Raw genomic sequence first — 21,562 nt, 5'->3', positions numbered from 1 at the left:
ATAAGAGAATGAATTCAATCTATTCTTTGGGAGGTGGGATTAAATTTTATTTTATTTTCTTTAAGTGAGGTTTGAATATCTGCAGATGAAGAGTTGAAATGCAACTAGAGTAAGATATGCATGAGACTACTTCAGTACCACTTCATCCTCCCCAATAAAATCAATTATATTAATGGATAGGCTATCATCTGTTCAATCTTTTTTTTTTAGTGTTCACTTAAGTTACCTTTAAGTTCTTAAACTGAAATATTAGACTACAGAAGAACACGTCAACAGGTAAGAGTTTATAACTTGATAATTTACTCACAGCTTTCCCTGAATTCAATACTGGCAGGTAGGATCAGTTCTGGTCCATGGGTATCCTGAGATCTACAGAAAGAAGACAAAAATTGAATCAAACAATCCACATGGGTGATATTAAATTCACTGTAAAACAACAGATTTCAAATAGATTGGTTCCAATTGCTGTCACAACAGCTTTCCCCAAAACAATCCTTTCCTTTACCTGTTCTCTAGAATCACTCAAGCTACTTTTGCCCACAACACAACAGATCACAATACAGACTTGAACTGTGGAGCCTGCATTATTAATGAACACCCTCCTTTGTGCTCCATGGAAGACTGATAGGATCGGCTTGCCATCTGCCATCAACAGAATTCAAATAGCAAATTATTCATAAACACATGAAAGAAAGTGAATCAAACTCCACCTGAAGCACCAGCTCTGATACTAAAAGCAAAAAAAAAAGTACTTGGTCAACTTATTCATCCTTTTTTCTGGCAGGGAAATGGAAGAAAAATCTAGCCCCTATCCTAACGTGGTTGCTGAAATATGACATTAAGAAACACAAGTCATTCCAAGAGCCCCAGAACTATTTCTTCACTTAAATTGACCGCAGAGTTCTTTTCTACCAACACCTATCAGAGAACTCAAAGAGGAGAAAAAAATGAACAGAAAATTGATTTTTTTGGTGTCTTCAAAGGTTAAGCACATGCTTCATTTCTCCCTTAAGCAAAACAATTAATTGGGCTCTTCTCTGTAGTCAGGCACCTACTGTCAGGAAACATGTAGAAGCTTAACATCTTTGCCATGTGGTAGCCATTTTTAACCATACAGGCAGCTTTCTTCTTACCCCAGCAACTTTGAGAAATAAAAGGATATAGAGTGATTACACAAGCCTCACAGTCCTAAGAAATCAGTCTAAACAAGCAAAGATTTTAGTTATTCCACAAAGCAATGACAGGACACTCCAAAATTAAATCAGAGAATTTAATTAAATCATTTAAACAATGACATTATAAAAAAGAAAAGCTCAGTGAAACTAAGCTCTGGGGAGCTGAAAGTTAAGCAACAGGTGTCCAGGCACAGCAGGGCAATGTATACTCAAATGGTTAAGTCTTATCTGAAATCTCATTTTTTGTTTGTTTGCAAGTCTTTATTAGTATTTCATTTTTTCATCACAACTTGGAAAAAGTAGCATTCTGTTTGCCATCATTCAGGATACTGTGATAACACTGAATGTCATCATACATAGCTTTTCTTGATCAGGAGATATGACGCTTTTAAACTTAAAAATGAATAATTTTTGCTTTTCCAACTCCTCTTATTTGCTTTTTCAATCTCCTATAATTTGCAACGTAAATGCAATGTGCTCCATGCCATTCAAATCTAATTTGGGGTTTTAGGCATGCACTTATTTTCATTTTCTCTTCCAAAAGTGAACAGGGCGAATTAGAACCCAAGGAAACAGCAAGGAGCTGAGACAGGGGAGGGTCAGGCTGGGCGGTAAGGAAAGGTTCTTCACCCAGAGGGTGGTCGGGCACTGGGACAGGCTCCCTGGGGCAGTGGTCACAACACCAAGCCAGCTGGAGTTCAAGAAGCATTTGGACAACGCTCTCAAACACACGGTCTGGTTTTTGTGTGGTCCTTTGGGGACCCAGGAGTTGGACTCAATGATCCCTGTGGGTCCCTTCCAACTCGGGATATTCTACGATTCTATGATTTCCACAGTGACAGCAGACTCCTTATTAAGAGCACTTTGCTAGAGTTTAGGTTGTAGCATTTTCTCCATATTTTTTTTTTGCTATAAATTTAAACTGAACTAATTTCTCACTATCTCCAAAGCACTGAAAGTGCATTATCTTCACTGAGAATTTAATCACTTCCATAAAGGAGTAATTACTGTTAAAATAGCACTATAGTGATAACTCTAGAGATATCTTTCATTTGTCATTATAGGAATAAGACACAGAAATGTTTCAACAAAACGGCTGCTAAAGCACATATTTCATATGCTGATTTTATTTTCTTCAGAATGAAGAGCTAGAGATCCCTTTCAGCAAAAAGGAAGGGAACGGGATTATCAGTTTTCCCTCCAACAGGAGAGGGAGCAGCAGAAGATAAGAGAACTGGTACGTATTGGTGTAGGATTGCTTACAGACAATTTTGGAAGTTGACTTTTGCACTAAATCATTTACTTTTAGCTACCTTAGTAAGAGTTTCCTTCAACTAACGTACCATTTTCTGCATTCCCTTAGTACAGACAAAACACTTGAAATTTTGCAAAGAGGAAATTTAAGTTAAAATAACTCTGTGCTTCTGATACAAGAGTAGCTAGCCAACCTGCTTTATTACCAGATACTTTTCAGGTATATTTTGTCTTTGTGCTACTGCTTTTATAGAAACACTACCTGTAAGGTAATGAATTTCACAGAGCTAGAGCAGTCTCAAAGTCTAGTTAGGGTATATCTAGCAAGGCCACACAGTATTAGGGGCTCCTTCCTCTAGTAAGTATGGTGTCAGGTAATATTACACTTTAAAATTGCATTAAAAAATACAGCAACACACTTCCCAGATATTTCTGTATTCTCCTAAATTAACTGTATAAGACAAACTGTGTAGTGGAATAAAATTCTCTGTCCTAGGGTGGTTGTTTTAGCCAGCATACTATGTATAAATTTTGTAAGGCATGTTAAAAAATCAGGAAACAGAAAAGTGTCTGCATTCCATTAACACCACTTTCACACCACTATTCTCATTTCAATCAAACACATTTTCAAGAACTCCTAAAGGGTATCTGAGGCAAAAAATTATCTTTTTTCTTTTTGATAATATGCTTACTCATGCTAATTGAAGTCAGTTTTCTAACAAGGATGTCATACTATAAACCTTAACTCAATACTCATTATCTACATTTTTTTTTCCTCCTGGAGACTAGAGATGAATAAATAAGGCAATCAAGTTCTAATTTTTGCTCTGCAACCAATTCAGTAAGTGACTGGAAGTCTTCCTTGCCTTATTATTTACTTTCAACCAGCAGTGATGAACACACACAAAAAGAATGGAAAGGACACTCACTACCCGGGTTGACTAGTTCAGTAACAAAAACCTGGCTGAACTGCACAGTGGAGAGGTTTCCCCCCTTCCCACACTGAAGCAACACAGCAGTTACTTTACGCCACAATTCCTGTCCTTACAGTTAACAAAATGACAAGAATTTCCTAGAGGGAATCCTAAATAAAGATTCACACAATATACCCACAAAAGGGAAGAATTCAATTTACCTCGGTAACTCATTGCCTAGCATTTCCTAATTTGACATAATTTGATAATCTCAACACAGTGAGTACATTTTAGAGAGAACATGTAACAGAAATGCTTTGTTTAGATAAAATAACTATATCCCTATCAAAAGGTATATAGAAGTGATACTATATGAGCATATTATGCACACACAAATACAATATCATTGTTGGTGCTGACAAGAAAGATCTCTGCAGTTGTAGCTATCACAAATCTAAAAGTAATTTGGAAATCTGTAAAAAATTTCTACACATAGGTACCAGAAGAAAAACTATGTATAGTAACGGTAAGACTAGTATGTGCATTCTCTTTGGAAGGAATTTTAAAATTTTAAAACAATAACATAAAGCCAACATAGAGCTCATAGGTGGCCCTGTATATTTGCAATATACGATTATACTGCAGGAAAATCCTCTTATTTTAAGTACTCTTACTGAAAGGCAGGCATACAGAAATTGAATACATAATGCACATACAAATGAACAGCTAAGATTCAAGAAACATTAACAGTAGAAGCTCCAAGAACTGTCAGGTTATAAAAAGTTCACAGGGAAGTTGTGTTGATCTTTCATGAAAGAGAAAAGTTAGTTGAAATATTAATAATTCAACTTACTGTACTAGAGAGGTGTTAAATCTTCAACAACTTTAACAGAAAACATTCTGAAAAATACACTCAAGATGCCCAGGCTCTCTGACAAGAGTACAGAGCAGAACCAAGCTGTATTCTACCATAACTTCACTGAAAGCATCTAAAAGATGCCCCTGCTACAGAGCATTTTATCATCAGAAATGCCATTCAGAATGAAGCACAATTTTCTGTTTTGGTTTACCACTCACATCTCTAAACACTGTTTTCTGTCCAGGGAATAATAACAACCCATCTCGACGTACTAGAAGCTTTACAATTTGAACCACTGTGCTTGCACCACATATACCATACCTTTCATCCATTTATCATAGCAGTTGCAGCTCAATTTAAAAGCAGATTAATCTAAGGCAAATCCATATACAATCCTGTATTTTTTATTAAGATTTTAAAGAAATTCTTTTGACAGAACAATGGAATGACTGAGGTGTGAGGGGACCTCTGGAGATCAACCGGTCTGCTCAAAGTAGTGGCAACTTGAGCAGGTGGCTCAGGACCTTGTCCAGTTAGGTTCTGAGTATCTTCAAGGATGGAGACTCCGCAACCTCTCTGGGCAACCTGTTCCAGTGTTTTTATCACCCTCACAGTAAAAACACACACACACACACACAAAAAGTTGTAGGTTTGAATGGGATTTCCTGTAGATCAGTTGCTGCCCATCACCTCTTGTCCTGTCAACAGGCGCCACTAAGAAGAATCTGTCTCCACGTTCTTTACTTCCTCCCATCAGGTATTCATATATATATATATATATATATAAAAAACATACACACACACACACACCAGTAAGATCTGCCCTGAGCAGATCTCTTCTCTCTACGCTATGAATTTCCAACTCAGCGTCCCCAGTCATTCTTTTCGTATTTAGGTCAGTTCTGATAAAAAGAATGAGACTCCAGAGAAAACCAGTAACACAGAAGCCTAAGTTTAAAAGGGACCTCTAGAGATCATTTGGTCCAATCTCCTGTTGTAAGCAGGGCTTTGTATTTGGTTATCCAGGATCCTGTCAAAGTGAATCCTGAAAACTTCTAGTGAGGGCGATTCTACCACTTCTCCGGGCAACATATCCCAAAATTCACTGTTTCACTGTGAAAATTTGTCTTTTCTGCCTTACAGTCAGACAATTTTTTTTCCTCAAGCAACTTCTGCTCATTGCCTATCACCCAGCATCTTTGTGATGACAGCTACCCCATCTTCTCTTTAACTACCTTTTTGGTATTGGAAGACTGATTAGATTGATCCCAGGCCATCTCCTCTTTAGGGTGAAAAACATGATCCCTCCTTTCTTCGTATACAAATTTGTTCAATCTTCTAATCATCTTGATGATAACGTCCTTACACAAGACTCTTACCAATTTTTCACTCTCTCTCTTGAACTGGGGGACCCAAACTGGACACTTGCAGGTGTGAACTAGCAAGTCATGTAAATTGTAATAAATGCATCCCTTGATCTGCTGGCTGTATTGGTGCTGATGTAGCCCAGGACACAGCTTGCCTTCATTTCTGCACGGACACACTTTCTGACCTGAGTTTAGCTTCTTGTATATCAGGACTCCATCAGGTTCTTTTCAGCAGAGATACAATCCAAAGGGTCAGACACCAGTCTGTATTACTGCTTGGCATTTTTCCGTCTCCTGCCCAGAATTCACACTTATTTTTCGTAAGCGTCATGATGTGTTTGCTGCATAGGTCTTCTCTGAACAGTGGTGCTTTATTCTGGCTTATTTGCGCTTCTCCAAGTCAGGTATCTTCCAAAAACTTGGTGAAGATACATTCAATCCTATCATCCAGATTATTTATACAGATACCAAATAGTATCAGATCCAATATCTACCTTAAGAAACACAAATTACAACCGTTTGGCAAGTTCAGACTTGAGCCATTAAGCATCATGCTTTCAGCTTGACAGTTCGGCCAGTTTTTGTCTTAACAAGGTTGTTCTGGGAAATTGTTATCAAGGCCTTGCTAAAACCAAGTAAACGGTATGATGCCCAAAGCTCTATTCTCATTCACTATGCAAGTTGTTTCATCACAGAGGCCAGTCAGGTTGGTCAAGTGTGTTTTATTCTTGGTAAATCCATACTGGCTTTTGCTAATGCATTTCATGCCCTTTGTGTGCCTTGGAATAGCTTCTACAAGGACTTGTTCTACAATTTTCCTGGGACTTGAAGTGAGGCTGACTGCACTGTATTTTCTGGATCTTCGATTTTGACTTTTCTGTAGATGGGTATGTTATTTGCCCTTTTCCAGTCATTTGGTACTTCTCCTACCACCTTTCAAAGATGAATGGGTAGCTTTGCAATGACATCAGCCAACTGTTAGCATCTTTGGATGCATCTCATCAGGTCCTTTCTATTTATGGCAGGAAATAGCATTGCTTCAAAAATTGTTTCTGATAATAAAAGATTCTGTCTAAAAAGGAGTTGAAACTGTATGGATGGACACAAACTGCATTTGAACAAGATATTATGACACATGGAGACTAAATAGCAGGAAAATATAGTACAATTTTAAGTCAGTGCTTTCCACCAGGGCTTTGGAAACAAACTGAATATGCAGTGCATGAAAAGTGGCATTTTGCCCCTGAAAAAAACAACTGTGAGCAAAATGGAATGGCATTCATCTGCCTAACTACTACTATAACAGAAAAAACAAATCAAGATGCTATCCATTCTTATGAATTATATAACTTTGCACAACAAGCACTCAGGGGTAGCTAAAATTCTTGCTTACACAATTTGCTAACTACATTGTTATCAAAATAGGAATGACTTGGCTATTTCCCTATCCAGAATCAGTCACATCACCATGCAACTGACAAGTGAAAAAAAAATCAAATCATTGTATTTTTGTTATTAATGGCATTCCAGATGACATCCTTGACCGCAAGTCAACAATGATGTGACAAGACTATCAGCTTAAGCTTTACAAAAAGAGAACTATAAACAGAATACTGAACAAAAGAATACAATTTTTTAAACATTCTCCTACGTTTTATTTGGAGTGAGATCTTAAAGGAAATATCATTTTCCATAGGGAAAGTGAGGTAGCCCAAAATATTTTAACACTGAGTGATCTTTCACAAAAACGCACCAATTTTTCCCCCCATTATGAGAAGTAACAGATTACATGGTTCCTACCTGCTATCCTGTCTGCGATAATCTTGCTGTTCTATTCTAATCATCGGTTTCACCATTCCTCGTTCGGCTGTGCTGGATGCTGATGATGTTCTGTCACCATCAAGCCTGCTGGTGCTCTAATTCAAAACAGCAGGACAGGTGTTTAGTATTCAAACACTGGATTAACAAGTATTTGTGCTTGGCACTATTAAAATGAAGTGACAATTTGAGGCTTGAAAAGTGATGGCAAAACAGAGGAGTGCAGCACACAATATGGCAACACAAACAGGTGTTTTCATCACAAAAACATTGAAGGGTACTCTTGCAACTCAAAGGATCCCAATGGACAGTTAAAGCAGGTATTTGTTTACGTGTTGCCAGAACATAAGAAAATTGTGAGTATCTTTATTTAGAAGTTGCATAGATACCAACACAAACTAAGAATGAATTGTCTCTTATCTGAAGTTTTCATTAACAAAGTTAAATATGTTTCACAGATTTAAAAATTATGCTTAAAAAGATTTTAAAGCTATTTAAATTAGATTTAAATCTTATTGAAATGCTTACACTACTGGTCCAGGCTGTAATTTATCCTTTCCTTACAAAAAAGGCCTGCTCACCGAGACAATACATAATCTTCCAGGATAAGGGACAACTCAAACCAAGCAAATTTTTATGCACAAGATTTTCTTCTTCAGCGTTCAGCAAGCTTTTGATTTCTGCTTTCTAATTACATGTCAAATTCTACCATGAAGAGGAAGAAACATGCTGCTCTAAGCAGCAGAATTTCTTTTTTTCCCCCACTATAAAACAGTTGAAAACAAAACATGAGTAAAGTATGAAGTGCTTCCACATTTTCTAAGAAATTTCTAGGACTAAGTAACTTGCTTCAACACAAGTAAACCTATCAAAAACTGTGAGAATTCAAAAAAAATATTTATTTCCAGTACTGACATGCCAAACTATCAATCACTGTTCATCATTAGATCTCAGCAAACTGTAAAGAAGGCGACTGTTAATCCCTTTTCCAAACAGCAAACTCCTAAGAGCAATTGTTAGAAAACTATTGATGCACCAGTGATTTAACAAGATTCTCCAACTGTACAGCTCAAAAAAAAAAGCTGTCCAATCTTCCCTAGGTTCACTGAAGTATTTTTATAGTGAATTTGAAAAGAATGAGGTGCACTATTTGATGTTATAATGTCAAACTCCAATTCTAAGCAATTTTGAGATATTAAAATATTTCAGGTTTTTTTTCCTTCCTTTCTTCAAAATGTCACTCAAGTTCTTATCAGAGTTAAAAAATGCATCCAAGATGCAAGAAAGCATTATCACAAAAAGATACAAAGATATGAGAAAAACTGAATCAGAAGTCTGTGGCAAGAAAAAAAAATTGAAGATAAGTATATTTAAAAGCTATCAGAGCATTACTAATACATATATTGCGACATCATGAAGTTTCTTTACAAGTATTTCAATTTGTTAATAGTAGTAATGAAACAAAAAATGCATTTCTGGGAGGACTGCTACATTACAAAGTGCTGAAATAATTCATTCGTTCATTTCATCTGAGGCATGTGATCAGAGCAAGGCATTAACTGTTGTGTCATTTTACTCAGTTTGTTTACTCTTGGAAAAATGCAACTTTGGCACAGAATCTATTGACAGACAGCAGAAAAGGCAAGAAGAGATCATCACCTCATAAAATGTTCACAACTATGATTGCAGAGACAGTTTGTTTTTCCAATATGGGTACAGGAGCTCTATTGAAGTCAACAGTCACATCCATTAAATTTTAAAAGACCAGCTAAGATTAAAATTGAACACCCTTTCGTATTTTATATATGCCCTATAACAGATGCTAGTCATAGGTTACATATGAGCTATTCATATAACATTTCTAATATGAACCTCTATTCACATGTAATTAGACTCTGATTAATCCATTTCTCCTAGCACTTTATTCCAGACTTGAGCAGTTTTCCTTTCTTAAAAAAGGAAAGTTATTACTCTTGACACAGAAAGTGTACCAAATGCCAATTTGAATTTAAACAGAATATGCTTGTGGTGAAGAAAAAGTACATAATGAATATAAAAATAAATACATAAAAATAATAAATACACATCATACCTAATCCCATATAAACAGTAAATGGGGTAGGGAGAACAATGAACTGGAAGCACTTTAGCAATAAATAATAAAGAACATACTAGCTCAAAATTACATTATTGGTAGGAGCTGGTAATTTATAATATAATATAATACCTTGCTTACTGGTAATGCTGTTCCACTGTGAACATCTCCCTCTAGATCAAATGTGGTTTCCTGAACAGCTCTAGAAGACAACATTTGAAGTACTCTTTAGAAATTATATAGGTAAACATTTAACAAACAAGGGACAGAGCAGCTAAAATTAGTAAATAAAAACTCAGCGGGATATACCACGATACCTATTAATAGCACCTTTTAACACACTGTATCAATTCTCTATGTAAGAACACGACAAGAAATTATCATCTTTGGCAAAACAAATTCTTAGTTACATCTTTTACTAATCAAGTGAGAAAATACCAAAATCACTTAAGTATTTTTAGTGTATTATATCCACTGTAGTAGACACTGGTTTTGTTCATGTTTTCAACATTAAATGTACAACAACTGTGTTACTGTAAATCATTTATAAATCACAGTAGTGCATTTTATTATCTGTTTATTCTAAAGAATGAATATTTTAAAACTTGATTGTTCAAGCTGCAATACCCCTCCGCCAGAGATTTTACTGTCCAGGCAAAGCTCTGCAGTAGTACAGTGCTTTGCAATTGATTATAAGAACCTCTAAAAGGAACTGTTTATTGATCTGCAGGCTAGATGTAGACTGAACTGAAGATTTTAGAAGCATCATACGACAGTTAAATGGCTGGAAGCCTGCCTGCAGACAGCTCTTACATCCAGCCCTGATCTGAGATTTAGTTCACAAACGCAACTAAAATTTGCACATGGATTTTCAGGGGGTTGTTCTATGACATCCTATATTTCATCTGTCTTGGGCAAGAAATTAGCATAAAACCCAAGAATATTAGTGGCCTACAGCCATTAGTAAGCTGAACAGAAAACAAGGGGATAAAGCTAAATAAAAGTGAGAGGGTGAGGCTCAGGGATGGGACATCCAGTGTAATACAACCTTGCACACATGTAAGACATCCTGTTACAGATAAGCAGTTCATGTTCAGAAGTACCCAAACGTGTATGGACAAGTAATCACAAGTCACAGAATTTCTTGGATGGAAGCAGAGCCACGAAATCAGTGATAACCAAACTTCTGGTAACACAGAAGTCCCCTTTACAGATCATTAACCCTCTGACTTTAGGTACCAGAAAGCAAGTCTACAGACACCCTGAAGAGAAATAAAGGAGTTCCTGCACAGTGAATTTCAACCTACCACTCTAGGTTTCCAGAACCTGTAACAAAAAGCCTAGCGCTGCTGAGACCGAGAATGGAACTGTGTATTTATACCTATTTCATTCAAATTGGACAACAAATCCAGTAATTAAAAATAAGCGTCTTACTCATTACCAGGACTGAGCAAGTAGTCAGGGGTTCAGAGAGACGAAAAAGGAGTAGACGCTCTCAGTGGAAGACCATCAACTTGTGAATTTTTAAAGACTGCAATAGTCCAAAATACTGCCTTGCAATTTTAAAGCTTATCAGCCAAAAGTCACCCTCTCCAAGTTCTGTCACTTTTTGACTGTTTGCATAAAGCTTCCTTCATTTTGTAGCTAAAGAGGTGTTAGAACTTTCACACGAAGTTTGATTGAAGATCTAGACGGACTTTTTCACCTGTCATTAGTCAAGTTTTAGTATGGCTGAGGCAAAGGGCTTTCTTCCTGTTGCAAGGAGGAAGCAAATCACTGGACATGCCAGCCTCCGGCTTTTAAAAAAAATGCAAGTTATTTCCAAATGGCAAGTGCCTCTTTGCATGCTTGGTACATTCTACACTGTTTAAGTAGAGGTATTAACTTCCAAAAACTCACAGTAATTTTCTTTGACACAAGAAAAATTATAGCCTATGGATGACTTGAATGAATGAGCTGTCTTTTACTCATAATGAAGAACAGGAAAAACACCTTCTCTAAAATTCTCCAGTGTTTTTTAAAGGAAGCGTATGATAAAATTCCACATTAAAATAAATTGAAGAAAAAATATTTAAAATGGACATCTATGTTAATTCAGCAGATTAACCAGAAGAGACTTTCATTCTCCTCCAAACCATTTTTTTTCCTTTTCTAATCTACTATGTACTATGATAGCTTTATTTGGACCCTGATAGGATGGACGATATGATATATTTTATTTCATGCCATCCAGTCTGATTTTAAGATTGTTTCTTCTAAGCATTTCTATAGCCACTGAATAGAATACCTGAGCCGCTATAAGTCACTGAAACCATAATCAATATTTTCATTATGCATCTGTTAAAGAGATGTATATACAGAGAAGCAATAGCATGGACTTCTGGACTGTTAGTCCTTGCAACACAGAAACTAGAAGACAAGTAATCGTGCTATAGAAACGGTTGGAGTTTTAAAAATTAACTTCTAAGAAAAAATTAAAAACAGTTTTCTAAAATCAGCACACTCTTTACTTTTCCTGGAGATTGGATGAATTGCTTTGAAATACATTAACACAACGCGTTCAATTGTTTTTAACAGAAAAGTGAGCTTCAGGAAAACTTATCTGAATACTTCATAATGAAGCAGACACTTGCTAATTCTAAAGAAATTCACAAGGTGGAGCTCAAGTATTAAAATAGTTATTATATATTTAATACTTAAAAGCAGCTACTAGGAACGCATTTAAAATCATGCTGTAATCATAGGCCATTTATAATGCTGTCATTCTCTATTTTTCCAAAGCTCTCCCCTTCACCTTAGATGGAAGAAAATAAGTTGTTGTACTCACCCAGTTTTGTGTCTTGGACCTTTGACCATAAGACTTGCATCAATAGGTCTTTTAGGAATAATATGGTCCTGAGTGGGATCCACAAACTTAAATACATGAGATGACCCAAACTGAACCTTCATTCCACTTTGCAGCATAGTGGTTTCTGAAATACGCTGACCTTCCACATATGTTTCAGCATCAATGTTTCTTGGGGTTACAGTAACAACTCCATCCATATTAGTGAGGTCACAATGATGAGGCTGAATTCCTGGACCAAATAACTGGAAACAGAAACAATTAACACGGAATAAATTAAATTAAACTGCAGCAGAAATTAAAACAAGATTAAGCTGCAGCTTAATCTATTTGCAGACTAGTAACAGAATTCCACTTGCATATGAATTCAACATGAACATTTGGTACTAAAAATCAGTCAAGTTTCATTTAACTAAAATGTGCAGCAAGAATCCTTTAATGGAAGAAGTTTTTCACCTTTTTATCCATATGCTGTTTAGAACTATGTTTTTCTTCATTTTCTATTTCAGCATAAAATCTCATGATGTAAGTACTTAGAAGTCAACTAGCCACACTGATGTGGACGCAGGGTGCTATAACAGACCCCCTGGCATCAACTTCATATAACTATGCTTGCTTCATACATTTAGTAAATCCTACCTCACTCAAAGGGATTGACAGACTAGGACTTGAAAGCCATTAAGCAGTTAGGATAATACTAATAGTACTGGTACTATTTGATCCAGTGATTAAAAAAACATTCCATTTAAAATAATGGAAACCTTATTTTCCTCCTCAAGCAAGCCAGAGGATATAAAATACAACAGAGTTATGACCATTAACATGAACCTGGAACTATAATCTGCCCTCCAACCCTTGAAGGGTAACTTGATCTGCTCTTCATTAATATGAACCTTATAGTAAAGCCTGATCAATGTTAAAAAACAAAAACAAAAAAACTACATGATTCAAAGTTCACAGCATATTTAACTTATTTCCACAGTTACACAGAATTGACTGAAGGTCAGATCAGTTGTCATTTGAGTCTGCTTTTTCTCCATACCTGAATGGAATTCTCATCAAACTTTTCAGTTCCAACTGCAGTGACACTTAATTGTAGACGATAAAGCTTTGGTTTATCTCTGGAGTCAGAACCATCTGTAGAGCAAACAACAAATATTTTGCAAGTTATTAAAGCTCAAATGAGTAATAATATTGTCTTACTGAAGAGTAGAAATATGCACCAAAAAATTCAAAAAGAATGACATTCATTCAAGATTTATTGGGTTGTTCAAAGTAGTTCATCATAGTTTAAAAACATGGAAAGTAAACAGAGCCCGGGCAACAGAGGGCTGTTATCTGTAAGTGCAAAGAACAGAGTAATCAGGAAGTACTATTCTGAATATACCTTGAAAAACTATTTCCTTGGTAGTTTAAGCAATGCAATTTTTGTTAACCTCTTAAGATTTTGTTTTCAAATACTGTTTTAAACGATTTTGAAAATAAGGTATGTTGAATTCTGTAATAACAGTATTTATAGATTTCACTAAAAGCACGTATCAGCAACATCCACCGTCATGTGACTGACATGCCAAACTGTTTCCTATTCAACAGATACTGAAGTAGGATGATATAAAATTAGAATTGTAAATAAATAAGAAAGTTACCTATGACAGAGCTTTAGTCTTGATATACAAGACTGTAGCACCCTTGGCCTTATCTTCAGAATCCCACTGATCAACATTTTCATCTCACAAAAATGTGGTCAAAGTTCACCTTCCTCCTCTCCCCAGAAATACACATTCTCCAAATAAAATATAGCAATATACACAGGATGCAGCATAGGATTTAGCTGTTATCTTCATAGGCTCAAACAGATGGGTTTTGGCATGTATGTAAAATCCTCCCCACTTCCCAGAAAATACTTCAGACACTAAACTAATACTGTCACTTCTCACTTCCATCCAAATTTTTCCTCCAAAGGGAAGATGCAAAAAAAGGGAGGCTGCAAGGCAAAGACTGTCTTAGCTATGGACAAGAGCAATGGTTTAAAGTCATCCCCAAAAAAGTATTAGAGAGTATTACTAAAGCCACATAATGATACTGTCTTCAGTAGAATACTAGTCAACTTCAAATTTTAAATGAAAGTCAACATAAAGAGAACCTCTGTAAATCTGTTTTTTAACTCCCAGCGTTACTACCAGGACCTCTTTACTAAAGTCAGAATGTATGGCATTTAATCAAAAGTTTTCACTTAATTTATGAAGCACTTGATCCATCCTTCAATGAAAACTGTTTAAATGGATTAAGAGTCAACAGCACAGAGAAGAATTAACAGTTAAGAACTTTACATTGATCACAAGTAGAATATACAAAGGCAACGGGATAAAAAAACAGAACAAAGCGAAAGGAGGGGGACAGAATCACCAACAGGATTTTAAATTATAATACAGGAAGAAGTGTAATGGGTGTTCCTAACAATAACCTTCTTCTGTGGGTGTTGTGATGTTAATGGGCCATCAAGACATCAGGCAGAGATAGTCCACAGATTAGTAATCTCAGTATTTGATTCTAGAAACATACAGCTAGTAACACCGTACGCTAAACGTGGTAATGCTAACAGTATCTGCAGCAATTGTGTACGGTTTTTAAATACTTCACAATGCTACGCAGAAATTATATACCTACACCTTCAACATCACCAAATGCAGACATGCAATATGTTACTGAATGTATTTGGCCACTTAATCCCAATTCTCTTGTTAGTTTCTCTCTTCAAAACTCACATGTCAAGGCCTAGAATGGCTCTTTCATTCATTTATTTATAATCCAAAACATTTCCTCCTTCTTCCTGCATTCTAGTTTAACTGAAATGACACCCAGAAGATAGAAAATTCAGTTTGGAATCAAAAGACATTTATCCTACAGGCAAAAATACCAGAATTTCAAAGTCAGTGCCACAAAATTCAGGGCTAGTTACCTAGGGATTTTGTTCTTAATTTCTTATGACACTTTCTTGTAAACCCTTTATATACCAATTAGAGGCCAGGCTTTACAGTAGTGGTTTGACTCCTAAGCTAAACATACTTCTCCCCCCACCTCTTATTATTTCATTTTTGGCATCTTAAAAAACAGTAAGTTCTAAAGTATTCCTACAGATTTCTGAAATATTGTTAAAAGCATGACAAGTGTTATGTAAGGCAGTGTTCATTTGAGATAACTTCTGGATCTCATCCCAGAGTTTAGCACTTGTGAATAATCAATCAATACCAAATTCATTCTAACAAATGTTTATTTCACACCACCATATAGCCTCAATACAGATGCATGTTGCATGTTTGTTTTTGCATATGAAATACATCGTAGTACCACAATGTTTCTGCTGAGGCAAATTAAGACTTGTTTCTCTGGAGCATCCACTCCAAAAGGAAAATGAAACAAACCACCTTACTTTAGAAACTACAGCACTAGATACAAACATTTTCTTTTTTCCCAGGACGATGAGAAAAAAAATCTAGGAGTTACTGAAAGCTTTCTGGAGCACATAAGTAACCATCCATCAGTAAAACAATTTCTACAGTAAAAGGTTATCTTGAAGAGCATTACCACTAGTTACACAAAGTATAAAAGGTCTTTAAGAAAGTGCCATTTTGCTCTGGGAGAGGGGAAAGATGCAGGTAGGAAGACTGTATTATACAACAGCGTAAAGCCTTGTATTTCCTGATTTTTAACAGCTAGAAGCTCATCTAAATGTTTGAAAGGTATTACAGCAGGCAACAGCTTCTGCTATATCCGCAGGAATGTCCATGCTCCCCAGCCATCAAAGTCCAAGTAAGCTTTTCTTAGCCTTTGAGGGACAAACTACAAGACTTCTGCTGGTTCAGAAAGGAGACATTATCTCAGTCATATGTCTTAAGGTCCAGAATTCGGAGGTAACTTTTTTGAGCTAAAAAGATAATGGAAACATACATCTAGAGTTTGTATCTGACAAATTAATTATTTTATTTTAATTCAGAAGTTTTTCAAACTTTCAGGTCAAAGTCTTCAGGAAAGATGGGCATTAATAAACAATACAGAAGAAGCAGCAAAAGGTATAAAGGTAATGTATGAATTCCATACAAACTTGTTCAGTTTATATGCACACATAAGTAAACATGTGGCATGGATGACCTGTATTCTCTGACACCCATGACTTAACAACATATGCAGAGCTAAACAGGTGAAGACAGATTCCCAGATTCTAGTGTTTTCACTTGGTTGGTTGGTTTTTTGTTTTGAAACTCAGAAAATTGAATTGGAGCATCTGCCTCACGAATAAAAGCTGAGGACAATTATTCAAGAAACTTAGTTAGCCATACATTAAACTTAGCTATCCACCTGACAAAGCTTTCCTAGTAACACGACACGAAGCTTCAAATTAACTTGGTACAATTTGCCTTTGAAATAAGTCTCACAAGTTGTTCCCCCCCAGCCATGACAGAAGTATGGATACACAAACATACACATCTGCGTATCATGTTGAAATCTTTTATTTCAAGAGGTAATCCACAATCGGAAAGGAGAACTTGTTACCTAAGACAAAGTAGTTAAGATTCAACACTACACCTCAAACAATGCTACAAAAACATGTAATGAATGGGAGTGAGCAATCACTGTTAAGTACATCAGCTCAGTGATTTTTAACATAGATGTCTTTTTCTGTTGATCAGAAATGTACAATACAGGTCTCCCTTCATGGATATAGCTTTTACGGTGCAGTAATTCACCACTAAAAGGTGAACGCTACACGGATGATGATTTAAACTGATTTTGCTAATCCAGTGCTTGAGACAATGCTGAGGAAAAGAAGTAACTGCTTAAAACCAGACTAACTGAAATGATGAAACAGATCTCAGAAAATAAACGAGCCCAAAGTTGAACAGAAATACTTCCACAGGGATTGTACTTAAAACTTTGTTTAAGAGTGCATTTAAAAAGTATGAGATTTACTGCATAAATTACTATCTAAACTCTTAGCACTTTCTAAGAAGTTTAAAAGATTGGTTTGGCAGATTTAAAGTATCTTGCCAAAGTCAGGATATAAAGAGCGCTATTGAATTTCAGACAAGATGTGCATTGCTACCAGAAAGAGCCAACAGTCAACATCTGTGGTAAAGGAAGATTCAGAGAGGAATGCGACAGACAACTAAAAGTAATGTGGAAAAGTGTTATTGCAGTTCTGTTCTCAGAAAGAAGGTTTGGCTGGGGAAACTGCTCTGGCCAAGGCTTTCAAGCTTTGCCAACTTCTTGTAAATCTTCTTTCTTAGTTGTTATACCTGCATGTTCTCAGCATCTCCCATTGCTGTCAGTTCTACAGTTCAGAGCTTTTTTTTTTTTTTTGTGATGAGGGAGAGAAAAATGTTTTAGAGGTTTGGGATTTTTTTTAAATCCTTTACAATTTTTATTTTAGGCTGGCAGGATGTATGTCCGAGGCTTTTGTCATTTTTCTCACCCTTAAAATACTGTAATTGAACAACTGCAGTTAATAATATCCTTGAAATCATCAGCAGCCATATTCAGATAATTTAGAGAGTATCAGCTATTCAAAGTGCAGCATTCAAAGTGCTGCTCACTTCAGTCTATTTCTGTTACTATCAGACATGTTTCTTGGTTAATTTACAAGACTTGAAAGACAAAGAGACAATTGCCAACTGCCATATTTACACAAGCTACTGAAGTGCATCCTCTGCTGTACTGTGCAGAATTTGATCTTCAGCCTATAAAACAGTCATAAAACCAACCAGCAATATAAGCAGCTGTGAGGAAGTAGAAAAACGGGATATACTCCCAGTAGCAAACACAATGAATTAGTACAATAGCACAGGGTATGAAACTGAAGTTTGCCAGGTTCTTCTACAAGAACAGAGATGTCCAGTGTTTTGATGGGAGCACATTTCTACAGGAGTTATTTCTATAATAAATAAAAATATCTTGAAATGCACTGCTCTGAAGAAAGAGACTCTAAAGTACCAAGAACTTTTTTTCAAAATAAGGTGTCTTTTGTCTTATTTCAAAATAAGACAAAATAAATTGTTTTCTCTCCCCCTCCAGTGAGATACAACTAAATGCCGGGCTTTCTACTTAATGGTCAGGTGTTCCTGCAAAGAAACCTATGTTCATTAGTTCAGCAAACTGCCAAAACTTTTCTGCTCTCTCTGCAGTGACGACTTTAATGCAACAGAAGTCTGAATTCAGAGTTGAGCACTGAGTAGGAGGGACAGAAGAGTTCTTTAAGCCCATTATTGTACCCCACAGCCATGAAATGATGAGAAACATCAACAGATATACGATATTTTATAGCAGTCTACAATAAAAAAGATGAAACTGATGCTAAAAAGCTAATTAAAGGAAATAGTATTTTGGTAGAAATTTCACCATCTTGATTCCTAATGCAAGAAGAATGGGGCTTTGTATTCTTGTCTATTTGGCAAAAACAGGATATATCTGTACATTACACTTACCTATAAGGAGAATGAAAGATCTGTGATGATTTGTAGGTTAGCTTATAAATTTCAAATGCTACAGATAAAATTTAACAAGACAGCTGTCTAGTGTGGCTAAATTTCTTTGATGTACGCTGTTAGACAACACTACAAAACAGACGTTAGAGATACAAAAGGATGCTATGGAACCCCACAGAATAAATTGAAAATTGAGGGCATTTTCCATTGGTTCAAACACCACTTCCTATAACAAAAATCGTCACTGATTACATCACCAGCATATCAAACACTGAAGAGCACAGTTCCATGCCATTTACCCAATTCACTTTTTAACTATGAATTCTGCAAGCAGATGGATCAAAGAACCATTTCTTTTACCACGATACTGTTTGTAGAATGTTCTATGAAATTTGTTAATCTTAACTGGAAGGCTGAGCTCTTTGGATAGCAGCACATTAATAATCTACTTGATATTTGTTCACAAACAGAATAATTAAATTGCACCTGACAAGATGTAACTATCTCACAGAAGCAGTCCCTTGGAAAAAAAGAAAAAAGATAAGCAAGATAGCCTTTCGTTTGTCAAAAAGAAACAAAAGATTTAAAGCCAGTGATGTTTTTAGTGACTAATGCGAGAAAAGTATTAAATATAGAGTTACCTTCATAAGTGTGATAGTTGTAGTAGGCAAAGTGATTCCTTCTCCCTGGGGTTAGAAACACATGCAGATGACCCAGGTGAAGGCAGCACCAGCAGGACAGATACCATGCAGAACATGCGGAAGAAGGCAGGAAAAGAAAAGACAGGAAAGGGTGAAACTGTAGCCAGACACTTACTCAATTTAAAAGGATGAAGTGCATTTAACTCATTCAACTTTAGAAACTGCATAGCATATAAAGACATCAGTACTACAAAGCTACTGGATGAAACAATTTCTATTATTGTTTAGAAGAGCGACAACAAGCTGTTAGAAGAAAAATGTGAACAATAGGTCAGTCCCACAGGCAATGTGCAAAGGCTCAGTGCATAGCCTTGCCACCTGTGTCATTTCAGATTGTTTTTCCTTTCTCAGTGAATGGATTTCTTGCTCCACTGCCAAGGCACAGAGTTTTAATACTAAAGCAACTAGGACCATGAAGAGAACAGAGAACAACATCAATAGAAAGTATTATTAAAAAACACAATATTCACATGTGAATCTAACTTCAGCCTCTAGAATACAATACAAACTGCATTTAATACTGTGCACTGCTAGTTTTGTCTGTTAACAAAACAAAAAGCCCCCCTACTATTTGACTATAATCAGAACTACAAACAAAAGGTTAGAGCAACCTTATTTTCAGAAACAATTTCAACCTTGCTTCCTGAAAGGTAGGCAGCCAAACTTAAAGCTGTGAATCACTTGTTTGGATACACCCGAGTGTATCCAAGTTAGAGCTGATACAAAAAAGAGCTGCAAGTAACTAAATCACGAAAAAGTAAAAGTCCAGGTCCAACCTTTAAACATGAAGACAGCAGAAATTAAGAGAAGTTGTATGTGTTTTTAAATGTTGTTGTGTTATAAACAAGCTCCTCTAGATGTTCCTAGATCATAAAATTGTAATTACAAAGCAGCAAAAAGAGTTGTAATGAAGTCTAAAATAAAGCACAGACTTGCTAGCGATTTGAAGATTTCACATAGGCTGGCAATTTTATTTAGCACGTGTTCCATTTAAACATTCATGTGCTTGTCCTTCTAAACATGTATTTTTAATGTATAGCACTGTCAGATATAACTTATTAGGTATGCTGCAGTATACTTCTGAACATAAGATAAATCACAGTTAAGCAATGCTTTTCTGTTCTTCCCCTTCCAAAAAGACATATTTACAACAAAAAGTGGGACTGACAGATTCTAAGTGTTTGAAAATCGTACATATATGCATATTTTTTAAAGTAAAAATTTCAGAAAGCAAAGCCTCTGTGCACTTCGTCTTCCATAAGAAGTGGTGGATACAAGAAAGCAGTAAGGCAGAATCTTACTCATCTTAAATCCCAGGACAACGTACTAAACTGTTCTACTAATTATCAAGTTTTAAACCCTCATATCCAAAGGAAGGTGAGGACTGAAGGACTTTTTTTTTTGTTTGTTTATTTTTTGAAACGCTTAAAACTTCATATGCGTTTGAAACAATGCAAACAAAGTCTTAGTTAAATGTTTCCCCCCTTTCATATTTTTTACTCTAGACTTTTTTTTACTAGTACTTCAATATTACAGTAATATGCAGCTCTGCCTCTAGATTTTCAAATTCAGAAACTGACATGAGAAGAACTGAAGTGACATTCACTTACACTGGCAATATCAGACTTTTGCTTTCAACGAAAGTCTTGTTTTCAGAAAGTCTAAATGGCTACAAAATACTGTAATTTAGATTACCAGATAAGCAGAATTCTTACCTGGGCTTAATTCTACCAAGTATGGTAGTTTCTCAGGAGGAAGGCAAGAGCCATAGCCAGACCCGTCAACTCTGTCCTTCCCCTTTAATGGCTTTCCATCAGCTGTTTTCTTGGATTTCTTTGGGACATAATCAGGAGGCCGCCTTTTCAACTGAAATACTAGTATTCCTAAAACATATTAAACATCGTTTGAGTCTTACTATCAATGAACACATCTAAACATTTTTCATTTTTAAAGTGTCCTATAAGATTACTTTCAGCTTACGAAGTTCATTTATGTAGTTATTTGGAAGTTAAAACTGTTTAAAAGATTAATGCTTCTCTAATAGCAGATAATTTT

General features: G+C 35.9%; 1 protein-coding gene across 27 annotated transcripts in view; it reads right to left on the bottom strand.

The window, feature by feature from the left end:
* Positions 1-21,562, bottom strand: part of AFDN (afadin, adherens junction formation factor) — a 130,262-nt gene that overhangs the window by 61,552 nt on the left and 47,148 nt on the right. For 19 of the 27 annotated variants that reach the window (XR_014581956.1, XM_083830024.1, XM_083830004.1 and 16 more), the window contains exons 8-14: positions 21,223-21,390; positions 19,448-19,492; positions 13,370-13,464; positions 12,310-12,572; positions 9,615-9,684; positions 7,370-7,485; positions 308-369 (exon numbers count right to left, since the gene is read on the bottom strand). Coding sequence is in view for 26 of the 27 variants with exons in the window: in XM_083830024.1 (XP_083686150.1) it covers positions 308-369; positions 7,370-7,485; positions 9,615-9,684; positions 12,310-12,572; positions 13,370-13,464; positions 19,448-19,492; positions 21,223-21,390 (819 nt within the window). In the remaining variant the exon portion in view is untranslated. The remainder of the gene's footprint in view (positions 1-307; positions 370-7,369; positions 7,486-9,614; positions 9,685-12,309; positions 12,573-13,369; positions 13,465-19,447; positions 19,493-21,222; positions 21,391-21,562) is intronic. The other 8 variants (XM_083830007.1, XM_083830005.1, XM_083830008.1 and 5 more) reach the window with 2 other exon arrangements.

The sequence above is a fragment of the Anser anser genome (assembly GCF_964211835.1).
Source record: "Anser anser genome assembly, chromosome: 3".
NCBI classification, from domain to species: domain Eukaryota; kingdom Metazoa; phylum Chordata; class Aves; order Anseriformes; family Anatidae; genus Anser; species Anser anser.
The sequence above is the reverse complement of the archived record's forward strand: the minus strand, read 5'-3'. Positions and strand labels throughout refer to the sequence as shown.